Source organism: Convolutriloba macropyga, chromosome 2, assembly GCF_964194025.1.
Source record: "Convolutriloba macropyga chromosome 2, txConMacr16.3, whole genome shotgun sequence".
Taxonomy (NCBI): Eukaryota; Metazoa; Xenacoelomorpha; order Acoela; family Convolutidae; genus Convolutriloba; species Convolutriloba macropyga.
In genome coordinates this window covers 71,843,587-71,869,861 of record NC_134469.1, presented here as the reverse complement: position 1 = coordinate 71,869,861, position 26,275 = coordinate 71,843,587, and the positions used below count along the sequence as shown (strand labels likewise).

Genomic DNA, 26,275 nt, shown 5'->3' with positions numbered 1-26,275 from the left:
CTTATAGTTTTTACGGCTGTAAAACCGTTCTCCTTGCAATCAAGGCCTTAAATTGCTTCTATGAATGTTTAATTGAACTTTTTTTACTGACTTAGGTCTATAGCTAAACGTTTTAGTGACTTTTATTTATTTTTTAAGAAATTGTTTTTGTACTTCCCAATTCTCATTGTCATCAGCAAGTTACTTAGCCTCAGTTTTGAAGAAGCCCATCGATTTTTTTTTTTGCTTCAAACAATATTTCTGACGTTGTTTCTGGTTTGATTGATGTCTTTAGAGCTTAAAATGTGTTTTTTAAGATTTTCGTGAGTGTTTGATAGTGCTCAAATTTAGTTCTTTTTGTTGTCTTTTCCACAGACACTTTGCAAAGAAGATCCATTAAAATCAAAGGAAAACCCAGCAAAAAAATTAAAGATTTTTTTGTCATTTAAAAAATAAAATGGTTCATTAAATGGTTTTCAATATTTTTTTATAGTTTCATTGACTGTTGTTTGGATTTTTTTCTGAAATTTTGAGTGATCCTTTTTGTCCTCTTGTGATTCAGTCGCATTAATAGCAAGAGCAGCTTGCTGCCTGAGCGCCTTAAGGTTAATCTGTTTTATTTTAATTTGAAAGGTTATGGTTTGTTTGATTTTTAAAATTCTTTGTTTTAAAGTCAGTGGATTTGTCACTTTTATCTTATTTCTATCTTTTTTGTATCCTGGTCTCTGTATTGAGAGGTCACTTCCTCTTTCTAGTGAATCAAGGTTGCATCTTCTTTCTCATCATCAGTCGTTTTAGTGGTTTTGTTCCAACTAATGGTTTCTCGGCTTTGCTAATGCAAACTTTCATAAGACAAGATTTTTTGACTGTGCCCATTTGAGTTTTTTTGTTTTCTTGCCACATTATCAGATTTTTGTAATGCCTCAATTGGCCTTGAAAAAAAATGCGCATTTGATGATATATAGGGTTCTTAATGAGTAGCCTAGGGTTATAACAGTTGCGACAACGCTTTCTTGTTAATTTCTATTTGAAGTTTTTTTCGTTGTTTTCGTTCTTTTTGTAATCGTCTTATATATTATGGATAATGACAGGTCCTAATTGCTTCCTATGAAGTATAAATTAACCTTCTGAATGCTGAGTTGATACGTATTGGTTTTAGTCAATTTGAAATCGGTTTTTTTTTCAAAAATGGAAACGTGTATTTGAACTTTGCCCATTTCGCTCCTATTTGTAAACCAGTCACCAATTCTCATTATTGACAAGTATCCTATCTTCTCTAATGAAGTACAGGTTAGTTTGTTGAATTCAGGTTTTTATCTAAATCCATATTCATTTGGTCAAGTAGTTTTTTTAAATATAGATATCGATTTTTCGCAATTAGTTTGCTATTATTTGATTTATGTTGGTGTTGTCTAATTTTCTCATTAATGGCAAGTCTCATCGTCCCTCCAATCCAGCATTATGTTTATCACTTGTTTGTTGAACGATATGTGATTTTTCGGAAGTTTTGCATCTCTTCCTCAGTTGGTAGACATTAAGTAAAAATGTGGATGAGTGGGGTACTACCATGCATCCTTGTCTGTTTTCCAAATCAGCTGTCTTATTCTGTTACTCTGAAATCTTCTACTGGAAGAGTGACTCTTATTTACGTATCTGCTCTTGGTCCATTTTGTTTGCCTGATTTAAGAGTGTCTAGCCTAATCTGGAAGTGCTGAATAATGCTTTTTTAATTCGATGTAACAGTCGAATATGTAAACATCGTGTAGTAAATTTAATTTTGAAAGTTGCCTTTTTTGGGTGGGGAGGGGGGATTGAGCGCTTTGCGATCTGAGGATGTTCAGTTTAGTGCATTGATGACTATTCTCAGCTTGATAAATTAACATATGAAATCTCACTTTTCAGGGACTGATGAAATAGGCGACCTTATAAATAATGTAGATTGCGTAATTTAGGCAATTAAGAATTGTCGATAAGAAAAGAACTGGTTTAGTTTGAACTGCGGGAAAATGTTGATGTTTGCACGGCTTCCTTTGAATGTTTCCTTCTTTCGTGGGGATTGTTCTCCGAGCTATCTAGAAGCCGGAACACGTATTCAAGGACCGAAGGTGCTCATCAGGACTAATTGATGGGCTTGTTTTTACTAACATTTGCACAATACCATTTTTTCCAACTCGCATAAATATGGCCCGTGTGTGACGTATCATCAGTTGATGTTCGTAAATCAAGTCTTGTTCAAGCTATTGCCAGGCTACTTATTATTGGTCTTAATGGCGTTTTTTACTCAAAGAGAAGCTATGATAATAATTGGTTTTTAGCGGTCGAGTACCAGAGAGCAAATGTTAAAACTATTGATGTTGGTGCAAAAAAGTTTATGTCAAGCGCAGCCTAACTATCAAATCCAATCAAATTAACATGTACTGCCGTTACTTTTATTTTGTGAGAAAACAATGAATTTTATCCTTTCTTTTTAATAGCCGCGAAGTGATAGCGGCTATTATTGGGGACATTGTAGTTTTTTACAATTCAAATAATTCGAATTGTATTGGGGCGCTGTTTTTTTAAGATGTTTTCACACATTTTTCAATGACTTTGATCTTTCAAAACGTGATGAACAGGTAAAGCCCAGCGGGCATTAAGTTTAATTAGAGGCACAATGTAGGCTTTAGTAGTCCTTCAAGTGCTTAGAGTGCAGCTGCTGGGATGGCCTTAATTTAAGGTTAAATTGTCATTTTTAGGAGTTCTTGGGATCAAAATGGTGCATTTTGTCATGTTTTTTATGATGTTTGAGTTTTTTGTTTGATTAGTCTTAGCTTGAAGTTTCTTAAAAATGATGAAGGTCTTTTGTCAGACAAAATTACTTTTTATGACCCTTTTATGAGCTATATGTTTCGGTACTACAAACACAAACACGCAAAATGATACTAATTTTTGCATTTTCATTTTTTTCAAATTTTTTTGAGTTTTTCCAACCTCAACGAATCTTTGAGGTTTGATAATAGGGCACTGCATAGTTTCGAGTAACAATGGAATGGTTTTCAACATTATAAAGTCTCGAAATTTAGCATTTTTGATAAAATCTGCAATTTTCTTTAAGTTTTCCTAAAATTTTTGTTAGTTTTGATATTTTTCCAGCCTCATGGGCCAGAAAGCCGATTCCACGGTCTGATAAAAAGTTACTGCATGGTTGTTAGTGTCAAAGAAATTGTTTTCAACAATTTAACATTTCGAAAAATTTAGTTAAAATTTTCAATTTTTTAAGTTTTTTTTAAAACAGTTGTCTTTTATTCAGTTTTTCTTGCATCAGTAGTCAGGTAACCTCCTGCAGGGCTCCAGGGTTTGATATTTTATTATTACATGGTTGCTGGGTTCAATGAAATGGTTTTCATCTTTCTTCTAGAACAAATTTTGTTTGTTTTTTGAAATTTGAAATTTTTTCTAAAAATTATTGCCTATCGATATTTGAACGAGTGAATTTTTTAAGTCTCGGAATTGGGTGACTGGATGGCCTCTAGACACACAGAAATGATTCTGAAGATATTTTTATCACAATTTTCAGCAACATTTCATCAAAATTTTCAATTGATTTTACTTTTCTGTCTCTGAGCTAATCGATCTTCAAGGGCCAATGAATTTTTATTGGCTATCAGAGACAAACATTGGTTTTGAACATATTTTGAAATAGTTGTATTTAAAGGGATCAAATTTTGACTTCGGGGTAAAAGCTTCAAGAGTTCAAGCAGTGAGTAAGTTTTTGTTCAGTTTGTTTGGTTGTTTTGGTTTCTCAATTTTTTGAGATTTTGTTTGTGTTTTGGCTGGCATTGTTCAATTGAACTGCTGGTCAGTACTTCTAAGCTTTTCATTCTATTCTTTTTGAGTGTGCCCATTTGAGTTTTTTGTTTCCTTGCCACAATATCAGATTTTTGTAATGCCCCAATTGGCCTTGAAAAAAATGCGCATTTGATGATATTAAGGGTTCTTAATGAGTAGCCTAGGGTTATAACAGTTGCGACAACGCTTTCTTGTCAATTTCTATTTGAAGTTTTTTTTCGTTGTTTTCGTTCTTTTTGTAATCGTCTTATATATTATGGAAAAAGACAGGTCCTAATTGCTTCCTATGAAGTATAAATTAACCTTCTGAATGCGGAGTTGATACGTATTGGTTTTAGTCAATTCGAAATCGGTTTTTTTTTCAAAAATGGAAACGTGTATTTGAACTTTGCCCATTTCGCTCATATTTGTCGACCAATCCCCAATTCTCATTATTGACAAGTATCCTATCTTCTCTAATGAAGTACAGGTTAGTTTGTTGAATTCAGGTTTTTATCTAAATCCATATTCATTTGGTCAAGTAGTTTTTTTAAATATAGATATCGATTTTTCGCAATTAGTTTGCTATTATTTGATTTATGTTGGTGTTGTCTAATTTTCTCATTAATGGCAAGTCTCATCGTCCCTCCAATCCAGCATTATGTTTATCACTTGTTTGTTGAACGATATGTGATTTTTCGGAAGTTTTGCATCTCTTCCTCAGTTGGTAGACATTAAGTAAAAATGTGGATGAGTGGGGTACTACCATGCATCCTTGTTTATTTTCCAAATCAGCTGTCTTATTCTGTTACTCTGAAATCTTCTACTGGAAGAGTGACTCTTATTTACGTATGTTTCTTATTTACTCTTATTTACTCTTATTGCGTTCAAGTTGCTCTCTTGATTTCAACAAGCAAGACGAAAATAGAAACAAATTTTACACCGAATCTTGAGCACCCTAGATTGATCCCCCAACAACTCTTTTTGGCTGTTATCATATCAGAAGCAATGTGCACGTGAGCAAATCAATTATGTAGTGGTTCTTCAGCAGCTTGTGTGGACCTCAAACCGGTGAGATCTAACCAAAACGACCCCCGCCCTTGTTTTTTTTTTATCTGGTGGGATAAAAAAAGCTTGATAGGCAATTGCGCATTCAATGTTAACAGTTATGAAAACTAGAGAAAGCAAGAAGGTTTCGTTAGCTGAGACTAACAATACTACAGAGCTTCAGGGGGCAAAACAATGCAATTTATCTTCGGGACTGACTCAGCAAATGAATAATTTAATAATTGATGACAACGCTTCCCGCTTTCAAGTGCCCCCCAAAACAACAATTTTCTACCCCGACAAAAAGGATAAACTGTACCAGATATCTGTTATCGAACATCATCTTGGAAAAACTAAAATTAGATATGACCAGTGGGGACCGAACTTCGATGAGATGGTGTGCTCCAAATCAATATGGGCCTACTCGCAATTTACGCCTTTACTGTCTAAAGTGAAAAAGATACCACGCGATTTAGCGAAGCGAATAGACGAGATTGTGCAATCCGCGAGTTCACCAAATCTAGCTACAACAGATATAAATCTAAATGAACTCCCAGATCTCGAAACCATCAGCAGTAAGCACATCCCTACCCTAAGGTTCATTCCTGTAAAGTTTCGGGTGAGATGGTCAGAATTACTAACATCCGTTATCGATGCTTGCATTTCACTCGCGCAATCGATAGAAAATTGGAAAAAACTCTTTGCAATTAGCAAATGTGTTCTACGCGCGTCTAATCGTGGGGGCAAGAAACACAAGCAGCAGCAAGAGAAACAGTTGTTGAGCAGACTTGAGTGATGGAAATCAGGTGATCATGCTGCACTGTGGTACGAGGCGGCCTCAATGAAGCAGTCAAATAAAACTAGCAATGAGTCAATAGACGCCTTAGCAAGCCGCGCGAAATCTCTGTCTGCAGGGGCAGTTTGGGGGGGGGGGGGGCAGCGAAAGTTCTGTCTTCTGACGGCGTCGCACCTGACAATGCTGCAACGTTGAATGAACTTAAAAAGCTCCACCCTAAGGAAAAGCAACCTGACCTCCAATTTGATCAAGATGCTAACACGAACGCATATCAATTTGACGAGGCATCAGTATTCTTCTAAATCGAGTCCTTCTCCAAATTTACTGCAGCTGGGCCGTCGAAAATGTATCCCGAGCATCTGCTGCATGCAGTAAACTGCGGTGCCCCTGATCAATCAAAGCGAGCAATCACTAGTTTAACAAAATTTGTCAACTTAGCTAGCAGGGGTCAGCTTCCCGAATTCGTTGCACTACATTATGTAGTGCAACAATAACTGCATTGAAAAAATTGAAAGGTGGGGTCCGTCCTATCGCTGTTGGGGAAGTCATTCGACGTCTTATTGCTAAATGCATAGCTCGTGAAGCGAATTCAGATGCTGCTGATCTTTTTAACACAAAACTATTGGGGGTAGCAGTCAAGGGTGGTGCTGAGTGCATAGTACATGCAACAAGAGATTCCTTTGAAAAACTGCAAAGATCAAAAGATTCCGGAATTTTGCAGATTGATTTCAAAAATGCCTTAAATTTGTTAAAAAGAAGCAAGGTTTTGAAAGCAGTTGCAAAATTCGTACCTAGTGTTGCCCCTTTTGCGACTTTTTGCTACTCACAACACAGTCATTTGCATTTTAACAACACATACTTAAGTAGCCAATCGGGAGTCCAACAAGGGTATCCTTTGGGGCCGCTTTTGTTTTCACTAGCTCTGTGGCCAATCATTAAAGAAATTGAAACAAAATTACCAAATCTAGTACAGCATAATTGGTATTTCGATGATGGCATCCTTGCTGGTACCCACCAACAACTTTGCACAGCATTGAATTTGTTGACAAATTTGGGTGAAGGATGCGGCTTAGAGCTCAGAATAGGAAAATGTGAGCTTTGGTCACCCGTTGATCTAAACGCTATAGATAACAGAAAAAAAAGAAATAGCAAAGAAGGACTTGAGATCTTGGGCGCTGCCATCGGCAATCCCAGTTTTGTTGCTGCATCTTTGAGAAAAAGAGTCAACAAAATAGAAAAACTGCTCGACAACTTGGCGTACCTAGACGACCCACATTGTGCGCTTGGAATTCTTCGAAGCTGTCTTGGTGCCCCAAAGATGGTATATTCCCTGCGATGTAACACTCCATCTGACGAATCCTCTGTTATTTTGCAGGATTTTGACAAGCTTCAGAGAACAACATTTGAGAATATGTTAGGCACCCTTATAAGTGACAACGCTTGGAAGCAGGCTTGTCTACCAATAAGCGAAACTGGCGTTGGAATTAGACAAGCAATTGACCAATTGAAAGCGGCGTTTGTTGGGTCAGTATCGCAGGCAGACGCTTTAGTGGAACAAATAACCGGTGAGAAAATTACAGACAATCAAATTTTCAAAGAAACAGTGGAAGAACTGAAGAATCTAGAAATTAGCCAATATACGCAACACAAGATTCAGGAGGCACTTGACGATGCTGCTTTTTCTGACCTTCTTGGTAATCAGACTTCAAATCGGGAGAAAGCTCGTTTGCTTTCACTAACGTTGCCTCAATCTGGTGCCTGGCTTTCCGCACCTCCAATCCCTAGTCTGGGCCTTCACCTTCAGCCAAATGAATTCAGAGCCGCATTGAAGTATCGGATTGGTGTTCCGTTATACATTGAGGAACGAAAGTGCCCTTACTGTCAAAACGGCAGACTGGACAAGCTGGGTGATCACGCTTTAAGCTGTCATGGTCGGGGGGATATGATATCGCGGCACGATAGAGTGAGGGATAGAATATTTGCTGCTTGCTCGACCGCAAACTTATCACCCGTCTGCGAACAGAAAAATTTGATTCCAGATAAAAACTCGAGGCCAGGAGACATATACTTGCCCAGCTGGTCAGCGGGACAACCATCTGCGTTAGACGTAACCATAACTTCCCCACTGCAGCCCAGTCTAATTGCAGATGCGGAGAGGAGGTGTGGTTTTGCTCTGACAAATGCTGAAGATAGGAAATATGAACAATATGCCCAAAAATGTGCCGAAATAGGTATCCAGTTTGTACCACTCGCGTTTGAATCTTTCGGGGGCTTCTCAGATTTGGTCCGAAAAACTTTGAAACGTATAGCCTTACTTGCCGATAACCGAAACTTTCAACCAGCTGGTTTATCAGTTGCCTACAATCGATTATCTCAATGAGTCTCAGTGACTTTAATGAGAGGTTCAGCCACAATGCTGATCGCCAGAGATCCCTGTTATGAGACTCATTCCTGCGACAACACCTTCAGCCCCACAATAGTTAATTTACAGTATTGACTCACCCAATTTTAGTTGCCCAGTTACTGCTGTGCGCGAACTTGTTTGTCACCCAATGAGTGGGGACAATGCTCATTTCTTCTGTTCAACCCGATTGTGTGGGTTGATTTTGAAGAAATTTTGAAGACCCGATTGTGAGGGTTTCTGGGAACAAATAAAAGGCAAATACTCAATTCCGTGGGCGCCATGGTGATTTGTGGGCACAAGGTTGATCGCAAGAAAACTTTCTGAGAATTGACTGAACTTAGAAATGATTTAAACCATGATTTCCCCAACCAAGCACACCTTAAATTTATGATTATTTTGTCAAAAAAAAATGAAAAAAAAATCTGCTCTTGGTCCATTTTGTTTGCCTGATTTAAGAGTGTCTAGCCTAATCTGGAAGTGCTGAATAATGCTTTTTTAATTCGATGTAACAGTCGAATATGTAAACATCGTGTAGTAAATTTAATTTTGAAAGTTGCCTTTTTTGGGTGGGGAGGGGGGATTGAGCGCTTTGCGATCTGAGGATGTTCAGTTTAGTGCATTGATGACTATTCTCAGCTTGATAAATTAACATATGAAATCTCACTTTTCAGGGACTGATGAAATAGGCGACCTTATAAATAATGTAGATTGCGTAATTTAGGCAATTAAGAATTGTCGATAAGAAAAGAACTGGTTTAGTTTGAACTGCGGGAAAATGTTGATGTTTGCACGGCTTCCTTTGAATGTTTCCTTCTTTCGTGGGGATTGTTCTCCGAGCTATCTAGAAGCCGGAACACGTATTCAAGGACCGAAGGTGCTCATCAGGACTAATTGATGGGCTTGTTTTTACTAACATTTGCACAATACCATTTTTTCCAACTCGCATAAATATGGCCCGTGTGTGACGTATCATCAGTTGATGTTCGTAAATCAAGTCTTGTTACAGCTATTGCTAGGCTACTTATTATTGGGCTTAATGGCGTTTTTTACTCAAAGAGAAGCTATGATAATAATTGGTTTTTAGCGGTCGAGTACCAGAGAGCAAATGTTAAAACTATTGATGTTGGTGCAAAAAAAGTTTGTCAAGCGCAGCCTAACTATCAAATCCAATCAAATTAACATGTACTGCCGTTACTTTTATTTTGTGAGAAAACAATGAATTTTATCCTTTCTTTTTAATAGCCGCGAAGTGATAGCGGCTATTATTGGGGACATTGTAGTTTTTTACAATTCAAATAATTCGAATTGTATTGGGGCGCTGTTTTTTTAAGATGTTTGCACACATTTTTCAATGACTTTGATCTTTCAAAACGTGATGAACAGGTAAAGCCCGACGGGCATTAAGTTTAATTAGAGGCACAATGTAGGCTTTAGTAGTCCTTCAAGTGCTTAGAGTGCAGCTGCTGGGATGGCCTTAATTTATGGTTAAATTGTCATTTTTAGGAGTTCTTGGGATCAAAATGGTGCATTTTGTCATGTTTTTTATGATGTTTTGAGTTTTTTGTTTGATTAGTCTTAGCTTGAAGTTTCTTAAAAGTGATGAAGGTCTTTTGTCAGTCAAAATTACTTTTTATGACCCTTTTATGAGCTATATGTTTCGGTACTACAAACACGCAAAATGATACTAATTTTTGCATTTTCATTTTTTTCAAATTTTTTTGAGTTTTTCCAACCTCAACGAATCTTTGAGGTTTGATAATAGGGCACTGCATAGTTTCGAGTAACAATGGAATGGTTTTCAACATTATAATGTCTCGAAATTTAGCATTTTTGATAAAATCTGCAATTTTCTTTAAGTTTTCCTAAAATTTTTGTTAGTTTTGATATTTTTCCAGCCTCATGGGCCAGAAAGCCGATTCCACGGTCTGATAAAAAGTTACTGCATGGTTGTTAGTGTCAAAGAAATTGTTTTCAACAATTTAACATTTCGAAAAATTTAGTTAAAATTTTCTTTTTTTTAAGTTTTTTTTTAAAACAGTTGTCTTTTATTCGGTTTTTCTTGCATCAGTAGTCAGGTAACCTCCTGCAGGGCTCCAGGGTTTGATATTTTATTTTTACATGGTTGCTGGGTTCAATGAAATGGTTTTCATCTTTTTTCTAGAACAAATTTTGTTCATTTTTTGCAAATTTGAAATTTTTTCTAAAAATTATTGCCTATCGATATTTGAGCTGGTGAATTTTTTAAGTCTCGGAATTGGGTGACTGGATGGCCTTTAGAGACACAGAAATGCTTCTGAAGATATTATTATCACGATTTTCAGCAACATTTCATCAAAATTTTCAATTGATTTTACTTTTCTGTCTCTGAGTTAATCGATCTTCAAGGGCCAATGAATTTTTTTCAGGTCTTGCAAATATAATCCTGGACCGATATCAGAGACAAACATTGGTTTTGAACATATTTTGAAATATTTGTATTTAAAGGGATCAAATTTTGACTTCGGGGTAAAAGCTTCACGAGTTCAAGCAGTGAGTAAGTTTTTGTTCAGTTTGTTTGGTTGTTTTGGTTTCTCAATTTTTTGAGATTTTGTTTGTGTTTTGGCTGGCATTGTTCAATTGAACTGCTGGTCAGTACTTCTAAGCATTTCATTCTATTCTTCTCATTGTGTTTCAGGACTTGTCCTGCTAGGCTTTTAAATTCGTCGTCTTCATAGTTGATTCTTGTGGCCTGACTTGGAACTGACTTTTTCAATTTCAGTGATTTCTACTGCTTTGCAGTTAAAATTTAGTGCTCGATGTCATTTGTTCTGCTTTCAGAACAGTTGCATGATTTACCTCACAAAATGACTTCTGAATTCGCTTGATGAACTTTAAATTTTTTGAACATTTTCTAGTTCAAGGTCAATAGTGTGCATCTAAGTAGTGCCAAACGTATATGCCCTATTTCTTGAGTATTAGAGTCTTGAGTTTTGGATTTTGAATTTTAATTTTGAAAAAGTTCCATGAGGGCTTTTTCCTTATGAATGTATGTGTCTAATAAAAATGACAGTCCGAATCTAACCAAATAGTCGTAGTGGCCTTTTAAAGGACTGGTGGTCAATCTGTCTATCTTTTTTAGTTGTTTCAATTCATGGACGGCCACAAGCGTCTATCGCGGCTATTTTCCGGAAATCTGCCGGCTATGTTCTATTTTTTAAATCCCAATCGTGATTAATCTTGGCTATTGTCAGGCTGACTGCGTTTGTTTTATTTTTGGAAAAATTTGTAAGCCTTCGGATAAACCATTCAGTTACCAATTCTGGATTCACGCAGTTACACTTTTTTGGTGATTTTACGGTCGCTTGTCTAATCATATATTCACTGACATTGTGATCAGTCCTGGCTTAGCTGACTATATTTAGTCGAGTTTAATGATTGTCGATGTTGAGGAATAACATTATCTAATTGCATTGCTCGAACTTTGGCGACGCGGCCTCAATAGCTTTTATACTTCAAAAATGTAACTTTTTGGAGGCTTTGGATTTTGTTTGAACTCACTGCATGGCCATTATCAAAACTTCTTCAATCTTTTACTTTATAATAGCAGAAAATCTAAAAGATTAATGCAGACAATTTTGCTGTTTCTAAGTGCAGATAAAGTTATTAGTCACTCCTTTTAAATGCAATGAAAGGGAAAAACAGGAGTGCCCCATTTCTTTCCCTCCGCTTTTCTCCCCGGCACGGTCCAATACGTTGAAATTTGAAGTTTTTAATATATCTGATTACATTTATTTATGGAAAACTAAAGGAGTGTGTTGTTGCAGCACAAGTGCTGTCTGAAAATTGATCAGAGGATTGAGTAATATTTACTTTTTGTTTAACAAAACCATAGTGTAGGTTGTTCAGTTTCTTGTCGCACATATTAGATTTCCCTGCCTTGATAACAGTTCCATGTCTGTAAGAACTTGATGAATAAAACTATTTGTATAAGAGAGGCATAGCTTGCGTGTCAGGCGAGAAAAGCTGGTATCAAATGTTGAAAATGGTTACATTTGGTGGGCCCTGTTATTGATCAGACCCACTTTTAGGGACGCATCACATGCTTGAGTTAGCTATTTATGACTTCAATGTTGACTGCTTGATATTCCCCCACGAAATTGTGTGGAGTAATATTGAATGTGTAAGGAATATGATTCAACGAAAGGTTATTAATTTTATTCTGCCAGGAAGAAATTTGACGGAAAGGACAAAAATAGTAAAATATGTTAATCTTTTTGTTAACCCTGTGTCCCATTTTTGATACTATATTTACTAAGAAGAATGAATTTTGACTAAAATCATATGTATGTATTCGTATATTTGATTTTTTGAATTTTGGGGAAAATTAATTGATAAATGATGATTGATGATCATTTTGTAAATTTATTAGCTGGACAGGTTTTTTTTAATTGCTCTCAAGATTGTTACCAATTTATTTTGTTTTGTCCTGATGATTGGGAGGCTACTTTTTGGTGTCTGCTTTTCGAGTTAAACTACAATTAGTACAAATATATGTCTACTTAAATGAACCCAATTTAATGTGTTCCCTGATATCGCCAATTTATTAATATCAATTCGTTGATTTGAACTGAATTTGTTCCTTAAATTTAGACCCTAAGCGAAGTAATAATGACCTTCTGGATAAGATCTTGGGAGTATGTCTGACTTGATCCAATTATTTTACATTTGTTGGTGATATTAAATGTAAGTGACAACCAGTGGCTTTTACTTTTTGCTAGTATATATTGACTTTAGGGGACCAGTATTGATGATAAGTGGACGAATTATCAGTAGTTTGAGTTTTGCGATTGAATGTTGTTGTATTTTTGAAGCAGTTAGCAGCGTCAAGTAGTTTATAGTTTTGACATGTAACAGAAAAACTGTATAGTAAAGTTCAAGTATAGTATAGTGAGAACAATTCTCATTGAGTAAAGACATCAGGAGTAACTGTTTGAGTGTTGGGTAACTATTTTTTTGTCCGATGCAATTATGTTAAGGTATAATGCAAATAGATTTTTAATTAAATGAACCTTGCAATAGTTTTGACATTTCAAAGAAAAGGCAGTGTTACCAAATTCAGTGTTTGAGAAAGAATTTTTCATTCAGATTTATAACGAGAAAAGAGTTGTATAATGGATTCCTCCCTGCATGGCCTTTCAATTGTAGTAAAGTGTCTAATGGAACACATTTACAATTTGCAATTAACGAATGTAATTCAAACAATGTTTTTCCAGATGTCCTGAAAAAAGCAAATGTTACTCCAATTTACAAAAGGTGGTCCACTAGAATCAATAAATTACAGGCCAATTTCAGTGACACCAACTCTTGATAAAATAATTGGAAGGCTTCTACTACAACAAATGTTAGAACATGTTGGAGAGCATAAGATAATAAACAAAAATCATTTCGAATATCTTAAAAATAAATAGTCGAATGACACTGTTTTTTCATTAACGGAATCTATAAACCAACTTGTAGAACAAAATGAAACTGTTATTGGTATTTTTTAGATTTAGCAAAAGTGTACATTTCAATTTCTCACGAAATATTTCTTGAAAAAATGCAAAGTATGGGTTTGGAACGGGATCTAAGACTATGGTAAAATCATTTTTATCTAATAGAAAAAGCGTGAAAAGCGGAACCATTTGCTCAGACTGGACAACAATTAACGACGGAGTTACTCAAGGAACAGTCGTTGGGCTCATAATTTTTATAGTGTATATTGACGATATCTCGGAAAAATTGAAAAGCAAAGAAGTTCTGCAATTCGCAGATGATACATGTATAATATATTACTCAAAAACAAATCAATGCCTTCATAAAAAAACCTTCAGTTTTTTTCAAAAAAATGATTAATATATGAAACAGAATATGTTAACATTGATCAGAGATAAAACCGTTATACTTTTTTTTCTTAATAAAGTCAGCGGCGTTCGGAGGAATTTCACTATAATAGAAGTATCATAAAACCGAAGGTCAGTTTTTGTTGTTATCTGAGCTTAATGATTGAAAATAAATTGAAATTTGGCTTAGAACTAAACAAAATGTTGATAAAAATGGCGACTGTTATTAGATTAAACGAATTAGTGAGACATCTATTACCATTAGAGCAAGAATTGTACTTTTTAAATCACTTGTCCTGTCTCATTCCAATTTCAGTGCAATTGTTTCCAATCTGGGATAGCGTCATGTCTTCTGGGAATAAACCGACAAATAAAATGGGATATAAAGGTTTGCCATATGAGTAAAAACTTTGACAGTGCAAGGGATCTTCTTGTAAGAGATAAAATCTCACCTGCAGAGTTTTTCAATAAGAAAAACTGCTTCTCTTTTAAAGTTTTGATTTAATTAAGCGTTACAAGGAAAGCAGTTAAATATCCAAAAAAAATTTAAAAATTTGGGAAAATGTGAGATTGGAGAAAATTCCCGAACTGTCCAGTTTTTTCGATAGATATGTGTCAATCTACATGGAGTGACCGATCAATTCATGGAGTTACCCACCAATACCGACGGATTTTGTCAATATATATCCGAAAAAAAAACAAAAAATAAGTTAAAGGAAAAAATAACTAAAGAAATGATCAAATTACACGAAAGTGTTCGAATGAACGTGTTCGAGGTTTTAGAAATTTTTTAGTGATTTCAGGACAAAGCGTTTCATATGCTTTTAAAGTAATTGTTAAATGTAAATTTTTAACCAAACTTTTGTTATGGTTATAACATTTTGAATTTACATTTTACGGATTTAAAAAATTCAGATTATAGGATTTTTACCCCGGTTAGCATTCGGTTTTATTCTTAGGAGGAAAGTGGCAAAAATTCTTTTCATGTGATTGTTCCGACCCACTTCAGTGTGACAGGAACTATATATTCGAATTGTTTTTTTTGTTCGGTCAATTTCGGCCGATCAATATATTCATCGTAGAGGGTTGGGTATGGTTTCATTAGAAAGCCCTTCCCGTCAAGAATATATGATTAAAAGTATTTTTTGATTTTCATTTTTCCCTTTTTTACCCAAATTTATTCACCAATTTTGCTGACAAATGTTAGTTGTTAACGATAGTGTTGTTGGTTTTAACTAAAGATAGATGAGTGTTGTTGAACTATCTGAAGTGTGCTAAATTATTTGCTGAATATTTGAATATTCTGGTTTTTGAAATCCAAATTGGCACGAAATAAGCTTAGTCCACTTTGCTTCCATTCACCGGATTAATACGCCCAAAACTGCAGACACGCTCTGTAAACTCGAAAAAGGACTAGTTTTACCTGTGCTTCCTTTGAGTTTGATCGGTGAACGGACAGCAATAGCAAGGCCTGTTTTGGTCTAATCGTTTTTGTTTACAGTCCAAAATAATTCGGATTGTAATCAGTCGCTTCCTTTTTTTGAGTTTTTCTGCTTTGTTAGTTACAGCACAGAACAATTCAAATTCAGGCTTACTAATGACAGGTGCAATCGGCTTCCTAAGGACTTTCAAGGAAACCTATCTAGTTTTTTTGGTTAAAACCTTATGGTTGTTTTGACTCAAAAATATTATTTTCAAACTAATGTTTTTACAGCTTCGGTGTTACCGGTTTTTCAAGTTGTAATTTAACTTCTGTTTTTTGTGTTTGTCGTTTTTTTTGTAGACGTTTGGCATATTTTTTAAAAATTACTGATCTCAATGGCTTCAATCATTGTTTCTGTAAATCTCAAGTATTCGCAGGAAACTTTTCAATGGTTTCAGTTAATAGTTAATATTTTAGCACTTGTTTTTTTTAACTACCCCTTGTTCTTTTCTGTCCAATTGTAACATAGTCTCATTATGCAGAGGTCACTTATCACATTCCGGGTGTTCAAAGAAGGCGCAATTGATTATATTGTTTTTTACGGAATATATGGTTTTAATGGCTAAGACAGTGTTTTCGCGTAAATTTGGCTTATTTGTTGTTTTTCATCTGCAATTTTTGTTTGTTTTTTCTAGATGTACGACATATTTTGGATAATGACAGATCTCAATGTCTTGACATTGAGGTATAAATGATGATAAGATTTCAGTTGATATCTATTGGTTTTTCACAATTGAAATAATTTTTTTTTCAAATAATCTCGTAATTTTTACAATTGAAATAATTTGTTTTCAAATTATCGCAAATAATTTTTACGTAACCGTTTTTGCTTTTTGTAAACATGTTACCAAGTATCATTAAGGGCTGTTCCCACGTTTTTTAGCGAAGTATAAATTAATTTGTTTAGTTTAGTTTTTATTTGACGCCATTTTGACTTTGTTGTTAAGATTTTTTTCAATATAGACTTTGAGTTTCGGATGTGAATAATGATTGTTGTTATTTGATTTGTTGTTTGTCTTGCCTCGTCTCAATAATTAGTGATTTGTTCTGACCAATTATTTGTAAACAATATTTGAGTTTTTAAAAAATTTATCTCTTACTGATTTGGTTGATCTTTACTCCAAAAATGTGGATGAGCGGGGTCGGATACATTATGTGCAAACGATTATGAGCCTTCTGTTTTGATTACACATTCGCTTTATAGTGAGCTAATTCGGGACTAATTGTTTTTGATTAAAAAGTGAAACTGACTGGAATGCACTTCAAAAACGTACTTTCATAATTTCACCGAATTGATAATTTAATCCTGTGGAATGTTGTGCGATATAAAATTAGTGTAGTCAGTTCTTACTCTTTAAAAATTTTGATGAGAATTTTATATGACATGAGTTTTGTTCTTTGTTCTTATAAAATCTTTGATAGCTTGCGTTTGAAATGTGCGAAATTCTTGAACGGCTTGTATAAGGAAGTCTGAAATCAGGAAGCGTGCCATGCTGGTTCATCAACTTATGTGTGACTTTTTCTATCTGTATTATACGCGCGCAAGTCTCTCTTGCTGTTATATTCGGCAATCTGTCTGCTATGTAAAAATGCTGCGACTTCACTGCGAGGTTCATTAATTACGGTTTTTCTCCATAGAAACAATTATTTGTTCTTCAAATTATTTGCTTTTCGAGGACTTTATCACTCACAATGAAAAACGTACGTCTCTTAAGGCAGCATCAGAGTGTCGGCTATCAATTTCTATGACAAGTTGGCAGATTTAAGGAAGCATTGTATTTGTATATAAAAATCTCTTCTAATTTTTGAAAAACATTTTGTTTACAGGCAGTGAACAAGCTGGAGGGTGGACCTGAGGTAGCTCTCAAGAGGATGATGGTTAAAGATGCAAATGAGTTAGCCCATCTGCAGGTGGAGATCACCCTTCTCTACAAATTAGACCACCCGAATATTGTCAGATACTACGACTCATTCTATCAGTAAGTAGCAATTACGCATCAACTACGCTGCAGCCTGTTCTGCTTCCACTAGTTTTTGCTTCGTAAAAGAGAGTATGATATGGCATTAAGCGTGTTGATTTTATCGGAAATTTCAATTGAAGGAGTAGTTTTGACTCAATGGTCTGTTTATCTTCTGGTTATTGCGGATTTCATCAACTACCTGAGCACAATTCATTATTAAGCGTACTTGGGTACCAAAGCAGTTTTATTTTTGTTGTAACAAAATAGGAAAAGTTAAGCTTCTTCAACAGTACTGTTGGCAATTATCCCATAATTTGTAATTGCAAACTGCTTTTTACGGAACAAACGGCTTTCGTTTTACTTCATTCAAGGAAATTCAACACGCCTGACTGGCCACGTTTAGCGTTATTCTTTTCTCTTTATGAATCAAAGTCATGGAGAGTTTACATATTTCGTTCGATCACTTCACCAGTAGTGAAAGATTTCTAGTTTGGTTATTTACACTAAATAGCCTTTTATATGTGGTACTAAATTTATTTATACCAGGGTGTCGGTACTAAATTTATTTATTCAACGTTAACGAATAACGAATATTTCAGTAGATTAGGGCTGCTGGAAATCTAGGAATAGAAATTTTTGTATTTGAGAAATTACCATCCTTTTTGACAGGCTCAAAAGGACAAACTGTTAGGCCGACAGAAACGAACTGTATTTTAATAGCGCAAGCATCAAAGTCTTAAGTCTGAAGTAAGGAGGTTGAAAGAGAAATATTTTTTCTTTGTTCCTTCCATAAATGGTGGACTTTCCTGTTGTTCTTTTTTGAATGTCTTTTAAAGAGCCAATTGATGATGGAGGATAACAATTCGAATTTGTGGTATAAGTTTTCGAAAAAAAAAGTTTACGAGAGAAATGATTTTTTACTTTTTTATTTGAAGGGAAACTGTACTGGTGATCTCTTCACTTTTTTGTTAACTGAAGTTAGTAGTCCAACGGAGGCCAACAGAGTGCTCAACTTATATTATTATTTGAAACATTAAGAACAATTAACAAAATATGGAATTTGAAGAATTTTTTCTTACCAATTTATGTTTTCTGTTTTTCTTGTCTCAAATGTGCTATATTTGGCCAATTCTGTGAAATGTCAGTCAAATAAAGTTCCAAAGCATATATGTGATGTGGTTTTGAGCTAAGCGTAGAATTTTTCAACTTTTGGATTCCTATGTACTATAAAGATTTTTGTTTTGGCTGAATCAAAAATCTATTGAACTACAAAAAATATAAAAACCTGAAATGGGTACCAGCTAAGAGTTTGCGAGAAGTAAAAACAAGCTGTCGTTTCTCACTTTTTTGTCTTTCGATTACCCAATTTTTGTTTTGTTTCAAACAAATTTGTATAATCAGATATAATTATAGTTGTTTTAATGAAAATTTTTCGAGCAATTATATTGTGAATATGGTTTTAATTTCTCCTTAACCCTAGCTACCCCTCGCCCCCTTAAAAATAGAAAAAGTGACTGAAGAAGAAAAGCGGGCCTCGCATAAATATTTGCGCATTTTGAAAAAAAAATGTTAGAACGTTTAGCCTGACTAGGAGACCAAATTTTGTATTAAACAATTATTTTACAAACCCAAGAGAACGACACACTCGAGAATAACAAATTGGGCCGTGATACTTTAGTCGGCTTTGGTAGGTTGGGTCATATCAAGTCCTACGAGCCGCTGAGGCATGCGAAAATGCGCTAATATTTTCTAAGCCAGCTAGCTTATTGCCATTTTCACTTATGTTTGCTATGAGAAATGATTTTCATTTTTGCCTCAACTTTTTTCCAGCTAATTTTCACTTCGGCTGATATACTGGACGCAATTGCACTGTTGCTCTAAATTAAGTATGCAAAAACTGCATCTGACGTCAACAGTTTGTTCGTTTATGCGAAACCCGAATGAAATGATTATTCAAATTTGGAAACTGAGTTATGCTTGAAGTCAGAGCAGTCTAATATACGTAGGGAAAAGGCATCGATATCACAGGCTATGGAATCCATATGGCTATTTTGAGATTTTCATCGGCATCTATTTTCCTCCTAACGAGCATCAATTTCTATTTTGTTTTGTGAGTTCAAATTAAGTCTGTTTAACATGAAATTGGCAGCATGATTTGGGTTTTATGGTTTAGACTTATTGGTGTCAGTATTTAGTACTTAGTTTTTCAAATTGGTGTCTGATTCTTGTTTGTTTATTTCAGCAATCGCTGTTTGTGGTTAATTATGGAGCTGTGCAGCTACGATTCTCTACAGGACATCTACAATCAAAGTTTGTCTAAATTTTTAAATTGTCTTACTGTGGACATATAGCGGTTTTTAAGGGCCGCAAAAGCAGAATGAAGCCCGTATTGTTGGCTGCGAAATTTTTCGTCGCTGATTTTGCCCATTTTCGAAGATAGATGACATTTTTGTTCGAAGTCAGAGGGCAATTGATCAAAAATAAAATAAATTATACCGCCTTTTTGCAGTATCTCACCAGAAATGCTTACGGGTTGATATTTTTACAGATCTCGAAACCCAACTGTTGAGGACCAAACGGTCTTTTTTAATGCGATTTTTCGCTTGACCGATTTTTCGTCTGACGCTTTCGACTTTTCGTCCTCAAAAACGGGATAAACAGGTAGCGCCCAGCGGGCATTAAGTGCTCTTAGAGCCTTTTAGCTCTGTTTCAGCTCAAACTGTTTTGGAGACTTATGGCGTGAAGGGGGGTTCTTAGAGGTTGAAGACACCACCACTGTTGACCCCCCGCCCACTATTGCCCCCATCACGCTGTTGCCCCCCCCCCACCCCACTGTTGCCCACTCCTCCCCCAATCAGCCCCCGGTGCACCCCCCCCCCCCCCCCCCCCGTGGCTACTGACGAACAACCGATCGCCAATAACACGCAATTTTATACTAATTTTCACAATTTTTTCAAGTTTTTTGAAAATGTTTGTCATTTCTTGAGTTTTTTTAGCCCTAGGTTTCAATGAACCTCCTCTAGGGTTTTATAATAGGTTACTGCATAGTTTCCAGTGGTAGTTGAATGGTTTCAACATTTTAACATCACGAATTTTAGCATCTTTTTGACAAAACGTGCAAATTATTTCAATTTCTTTGACATTTATTTTTCATTGTTCCCGGCTTTCAATACGCAGGGGCCAGAAAACGTTCTTAGTGTTTTGATAATAAGTTGCTGAAAAAATTTTATTTGCCATGGAATTGCAACTTTTATTGCCACAATTTTTCGGAATTTTTTAATGCAACTTGCAATTTTTTAACGTCCTCTAGGGTTTGATTATAGATGGCTGCATAGTTTCTAGATATAATGGAATGTTTGTTCAAGATTTTGATAGCACGAACTTTTGATATCACGCAATTTTTTTAGTTTTTTTTTACAATTTACTTTTTTAAATGTTTTTCTGGCACCAGGGTCCTATGGACCTCCTCCAAGGCTCGATGATAAACTCTCCCATAGTTTTTTGGGGTTAATGGAATCATTGTAAATATTTTATTGACTCCAGCTTCAGCAATTTTTGATTATAGCTGCGAAGCTGTAAGCTGAGCGAAGCTATATTGCGGTGCTCTTGGTTTTTTTTGTTTCGTCGTCTGACGCTCTTTTTTCGTTTTACATTTGTTCACACAGCAAAGCTGAAAAAGTCAAATTTTCTTAATGACTTCTTCCTCTCACTAACGGCATTTGCGCGCGTGACGTCATTTCTCACTCGCTTTAGCAAAAGTTTTTAGGTTATTTGCGTGATTAGATTCTGATCATACGTGACTTACCTCACTCAATAAAATGACTTTTGCACTTTAAAACTTAAGTGTAATTTGAATTTGTTTAAGGTCAAAGGAACTCATTTGTGCAGTAAAGGTCATTAATAGGATGCTTCTACGGAATAAATTTTAACAAGCTTTATTAATTTATCGCTGAAAGATTTTTTACCTAGTTTTTTGAGCGGCGTCGATTTTTTTTTCAATTTAGATCTGTATCTGTTTCTATCTCCATTATATGGCAGGCAGGTCTATTCTTTCGCAGCTTTTCCGGCAATCTGCCGGCTATGTTAATTTTGTTTTCAAATTTTTGGAAAATTATTTTGTTCTAAGTTTATAGATCTTTATGAGCCAGTGAAACCATTTAACGATTGAAATAGGGATACTAGATGGACTCTTGGGACAATGAAATGGTTTTGAAGATTTTAATATCTTGAATTTTAGCAACATTTGGTTAAAATTTGCGATTTTTTTCACAAATTTTTTGAATGTTTTTGTCCTCTGAGTTAAACGATCATTACTGGCCAACGAAGGTTTTCAAGTCTTGCAGATTGGTTACTTGGCATAACCCCAGAGACAAAAAAATGATTTTAAACATTTTAACTGCAAAATTTCTTTTATTTTGCAATATTTTGCGAATTTTTAAAATATCAGTTCATTTAATTTATTTACTAATAAGGCTAGAAAACTAAAATTTGCAGAGTCGAATCAAGCTAAAGCTAGCCTCACTAAACCGTGGCTAGCTACTGACGAAGTCAACTGCTCGCCGGTCGTTTGAGAGCAATTCCGCCGACGTTAGTCGGTTATTTTCCTTTTTTCCAAGTATCAAATCACTGCGCAACACTCACATCTTCAACAGAGCAGTTCACTACTACTATAATTTCTGACGTGTTTTTCCCTTTATCAGAATAACCTATAACAAGTATTCACAGATTTTAAAAATAAGTCTTCCAAAGTTCTTTTCATTACTCTGGCTTTTTCCGTGGTGGCTTTTTCCGAGGTGAAAATTGGCTTTCTATTATGGCTTTTTTTCCGAATTTTTGAAATATCAGTTTCTTTGATTTATTTATTAACAAGGCTAGAGAACTAAAAAACTAAAAGTTGCAGAGTCGAAACAAGCTAAAGCTTGCCTCACTAAATATGGCTAGCTACTGACAAAGCCAACCGCTCGCCGGTGGATTGAGAGCGTTTCGCGCGACGGTAGTCGGTTATGGTTTTTATTTCTATTGCTTCTTTTGTGTCTATTGCTTGGAATGGACAAACGGGGCTGTGCTGCGTTTAGTTGGTTCATTTAATTGCTTTAGGGAACAAATTGGCTATGAATATGGTTATGCAAACGTTTTTTTCTTGTTTTCATGTAAAATTATTTTTTCCAAATCTATTTTGTGTCTTAGTATAATTACTGATTTTGCAAAATATCAATTTCTATATATTCTTTTCTATTGTCTTAGATTTTTTTCAAAAGATTTGATGTTGATTCGTTGTTTTTTTGCCTTTTTCGATTTATTTTTTTACTTGTTAATAGCCGCCCTCATCCTCTCAGCTGGCTAATATAGCGCTTCTATTTTTTAATACAATCGAAAAATTGGATTGTATTGGGGCTCTGTCTTTTTTTAAAAATTTTTTCACGCATTTTTCAATGACTGATTTTTCAAAATGGGATAAACTGGTAAGGCCAGTGGGCTTTCATTTCCATAAGATTTTTTTGTTTAGGCTTCAATTGACGTTTCTTGCCGTTGATGAAGGTTTTTTGTCAGATATAATTACTTTTTTTGAGCATTTTATGAACTTTGTTTTGGTACTGCAAACAAACACGAAGAGATAAATCTTGGAATTTTTTGTTTTTTATTTTAGTTTTTCCTGCCTAAGGGGGCCAAAAAACCTGTTCTAGGGTCTGATGATAGGTTACTGCGTAGTTTTGGCATTGGAATTGTTTTCAACTTTTCAATATCAAGATTTTAAACAATTTTTTGGAAATAGTTGTTTTGTTTTTCTTGCCTCAAGGACCGGGTAACCTCCTCTAGGGTTTAATTGTATGTCACTGCACAGTTGCTGGAGGCGATAAATTGATTTTCAGTATTTTAATGTTTTGAATTTTTGCAACTTAAAAATTTAAAAGTTTGTTCTGAAAACGGTGATGTTCCTAGTTGCTCGATCTTTCGCAAATGAATCTTTGTTCTGTAATTGGGAAACTAAATAGCCTCTAGAGACAATGAAATGGTACAGAAGAAATTAACATCCCAATTTTAGCAACATTTTAAAATTTTCATTCAAATTTCGTATTTTTCTCCAATATATCGATCGTTTCAGGCCAATGAAACATTTTTTAGGTCAAAGTTATCAAATTGTTATCAATGTGTTATTTAACTGCAGTTGCTCTGCAAAGCACTCTAAAATGAACAGAGTTATTTAAATTGACCAGAGTTATCGAAAAGACGAAATGCAAAATTGAAGCTTGATAATTAATGAAGTCCAATTTTAGATGCCCGCTACTAGAACTTCGTTCTTATGACCTAATTATTATTTCTGTTTTTTGCCTTGATACTAGTCCCTGTATCCTCTCATTAAGCAAGAGTGTTTCTACCTACGAAATCCAATCCACTTTAAAAATGTTTTTGTACAACAATCAATTGTTCGCCATTGTTTTTCTGTTCTTTTCAGTCCTATTCGGTATTATAATAATCAATGATGGGTGTTTTTTGGCAGTCGTATGCGTATATTTATTTTATCCGTCAAAAAGTTAACACTGCTGTTTTTGTATTTCCTTTGTCTGCTTTGAAAACTTAGGAGTGTTAGAATTTTATAATTAGATTTCTAGAAAACAGTGGGCCATAAATTGATGGTTTGAGAGCGTTTCGCGCGACGGTAGTCGGTTATGGTTTTTATTTCTATTGCTTCTTTTGTGTCTATTGCTTGGAATGGACAAACGGGGCTATGCTGCGTTTAGTTGGTTTATTTAATTGCTGATGTTGATTCGTTGTTTTTTTGACTTTTTCGATTTATTTTTTTACTTGTTAATAGCCGCCCTCATCCTCTCAGCTGGCTAATATAGCGCTTCTATTTTTTAATACAATCCAAAAATTGGATTGTATTGGGGCTCTGTCTTTTTTTTTTAATTTTTTCACGCATTTTTCAATGACTGATTTTTCAAAATGGGATAAACTGGTAAGGCCAGTGGGCTTTCATTTCCATAAGATTTTTTTGTTTAGGCTTCAATTGACGTTTCTTGCCGTTGATGAAGGTTTTTTGTCAGATATAATTACTTTTTTTGAGCATTTTATGAACTTTGTTTTGGTACTGCAAACAAACACGAAGAGATAAATCGTGGAGTTTTTTGTTTTTTATTTTGGTTTTTCCTGCCTAAGGGGGCCAAAAAACCTGTTCTAGGGTCTGATGATAGGTTACTGCGTAGTTTTGGCATTGGAATTGTTTTCAACTTTTCAATATCAAGATTTAACAATTTTTTGAAAAGTCCTTTTGTTTTTCTTGCCTCAAGGACCGGGTTACCTCCTCTAGGGTTTGATTGTATGTTACTGCACAGTTGCTGGAGGCGATAAATTGATTTTCAGTATTTTAATTTTTTTTGAATTTTTGCAACTTAAGAATTTAAAAGTTTGTTCTGAAAACGGTGATGTTCCTAGTTGCTCGATCTTTCGCAAATGAATCTTTGTTCTGTAATTGGGTAACTAAATAGCCTCTAGAGACAATGAAATGGTACAGAAGAAATTAATGTCCCAATTTTAGCAACATTTTAAAATTTTCTTTCAAATTTCGTATTTTTCTCCAATTTATCGATCGTTTCAGGCCAATGAAACATTTTTTAGGTCAAAGTTATCAAATTGTTATCAATGTGCTTTTTAACTGCAGTTGCTCTGCAAAGCACTCTCAAATGAACAGAGTTATTTAAAATGAACAGAGTTATCGAAAAGACGAAATGCAAAATAGAAGCTTGATAATTAATGAAGTCCAATTTTAGATGCCCGCTACTAGAATTTCGTTCTTATGACCTAATTATTATTTGTTTTTGCCTTGATACTAGTCCCTGTATCCTCTCATTAAGCAAGAGTGTTTCTAACTACGAAATCCAATCCACTTTAAAAATGTTTTTGTACAACAATCAATTGTTCGCCATTGTTTTTCTGTTCTTTTCAGTCCTATTCGGTATTATAATAATCAATGATGGGTGTTTTTCGGCAGTCGTATGCGTATATTTATTTTATCCGTCAAAAAGTTAACAGTGCTGTTTTTGTATTTCCTTTGTCTGCTTTGAAAACTTAGGAGTGTTAGAATTTTACAATTTGATTTCTAGAAAACAGTGGGCCATAAATTAATGGTTTGAGAGCGTTTCGCGCGGCGGTAGTCGGTTATGGTTTTTTATTTCTATTGCTGCTTTTGTGTCTATTGCTTGGAATGGACAAACGGGGCTGTGCTGCGTTCAGTTGGTTCATTTAATTGCTTTAGGGAACAAATTGGCTATGAATATGGTTATGCAAACGTTTTTTTCTCGTTTTCATATGAAATTATTTTTTCCAAAGCTATTTTGTGTCTTAGTATAATTACTGATTTTGCAAAATTTCAATTTCTATATTTTCTTTTCTATTGTTTTAGCTTTTTTAAAAAAGATTTGATGTTGATTCGTTGTCTTTTTGACTTTTTCGATTTATTTTTTCACTTGTTAATAGCCTCCCTCATCTTCTCAGCTGGCTAATATAGCGCTTCTGTTTTTTTATTACAATCCAGGAATTGGATTCTATTGGGGCTCTGTCTTTTTTTTAAAAAAAGTCTTTACGCATTTTCCAATGACTTACTTTTCAAAACGGGATAAACTGGTAAGACCAGTGGGCTTTCATTTCCATAAAAATTTAAAAATTTGTTCTGAAAACGGTTATGTTCCTAGTTGCTCGATCTTTCGCAAATGAAACTTTGTTCTGTAATTGCGTAACTAAATAGCCTCTAGAGACAATGAAATGGTTCAGAAGAAATTAATATCACAATTTAAGCAACATTTTAAAATTTGCATTCAAATTTCGTATTTTTCTCCAATTTATCGATCGTTTCAGGCCAATGAAACCTTTTTTAGGTCAAAGTTATCAAATTGTTATCAATGTGCTTTTTAACTGCAGTTGCTCTGCAAAGAAATCTAA

At 34.9% G+C, this 26,275-nt stretch overlaps 1 protein-coding gene across 1 annotated transcript in view; it reads left to right on the top strand.

Annotated features, from left to right (window-relative positions):
- LOC142334676 (mitogen-activated protein kinase kinase kinase kinase 5-like) overlaps positions 1–26,275 on the top strand; it is a 255,273-nt gene that overhangs the window by 2,849 nt on the left and 226,149 nt on the right. The window contains exons 3-4 of the mRNA XM_075382898.1: positions 17,205–17,356; positions 19,581–19,648. Of these exons, the coding sequence (XP_075239013.1) occupies positions 17,205–17,356; positions 19,581–19,648 (220 nt within the window). The remainder of the gene's footprint in view (positions 1–17,204; positions 17,357–19,580; positions 19,649–26,275) is intronic.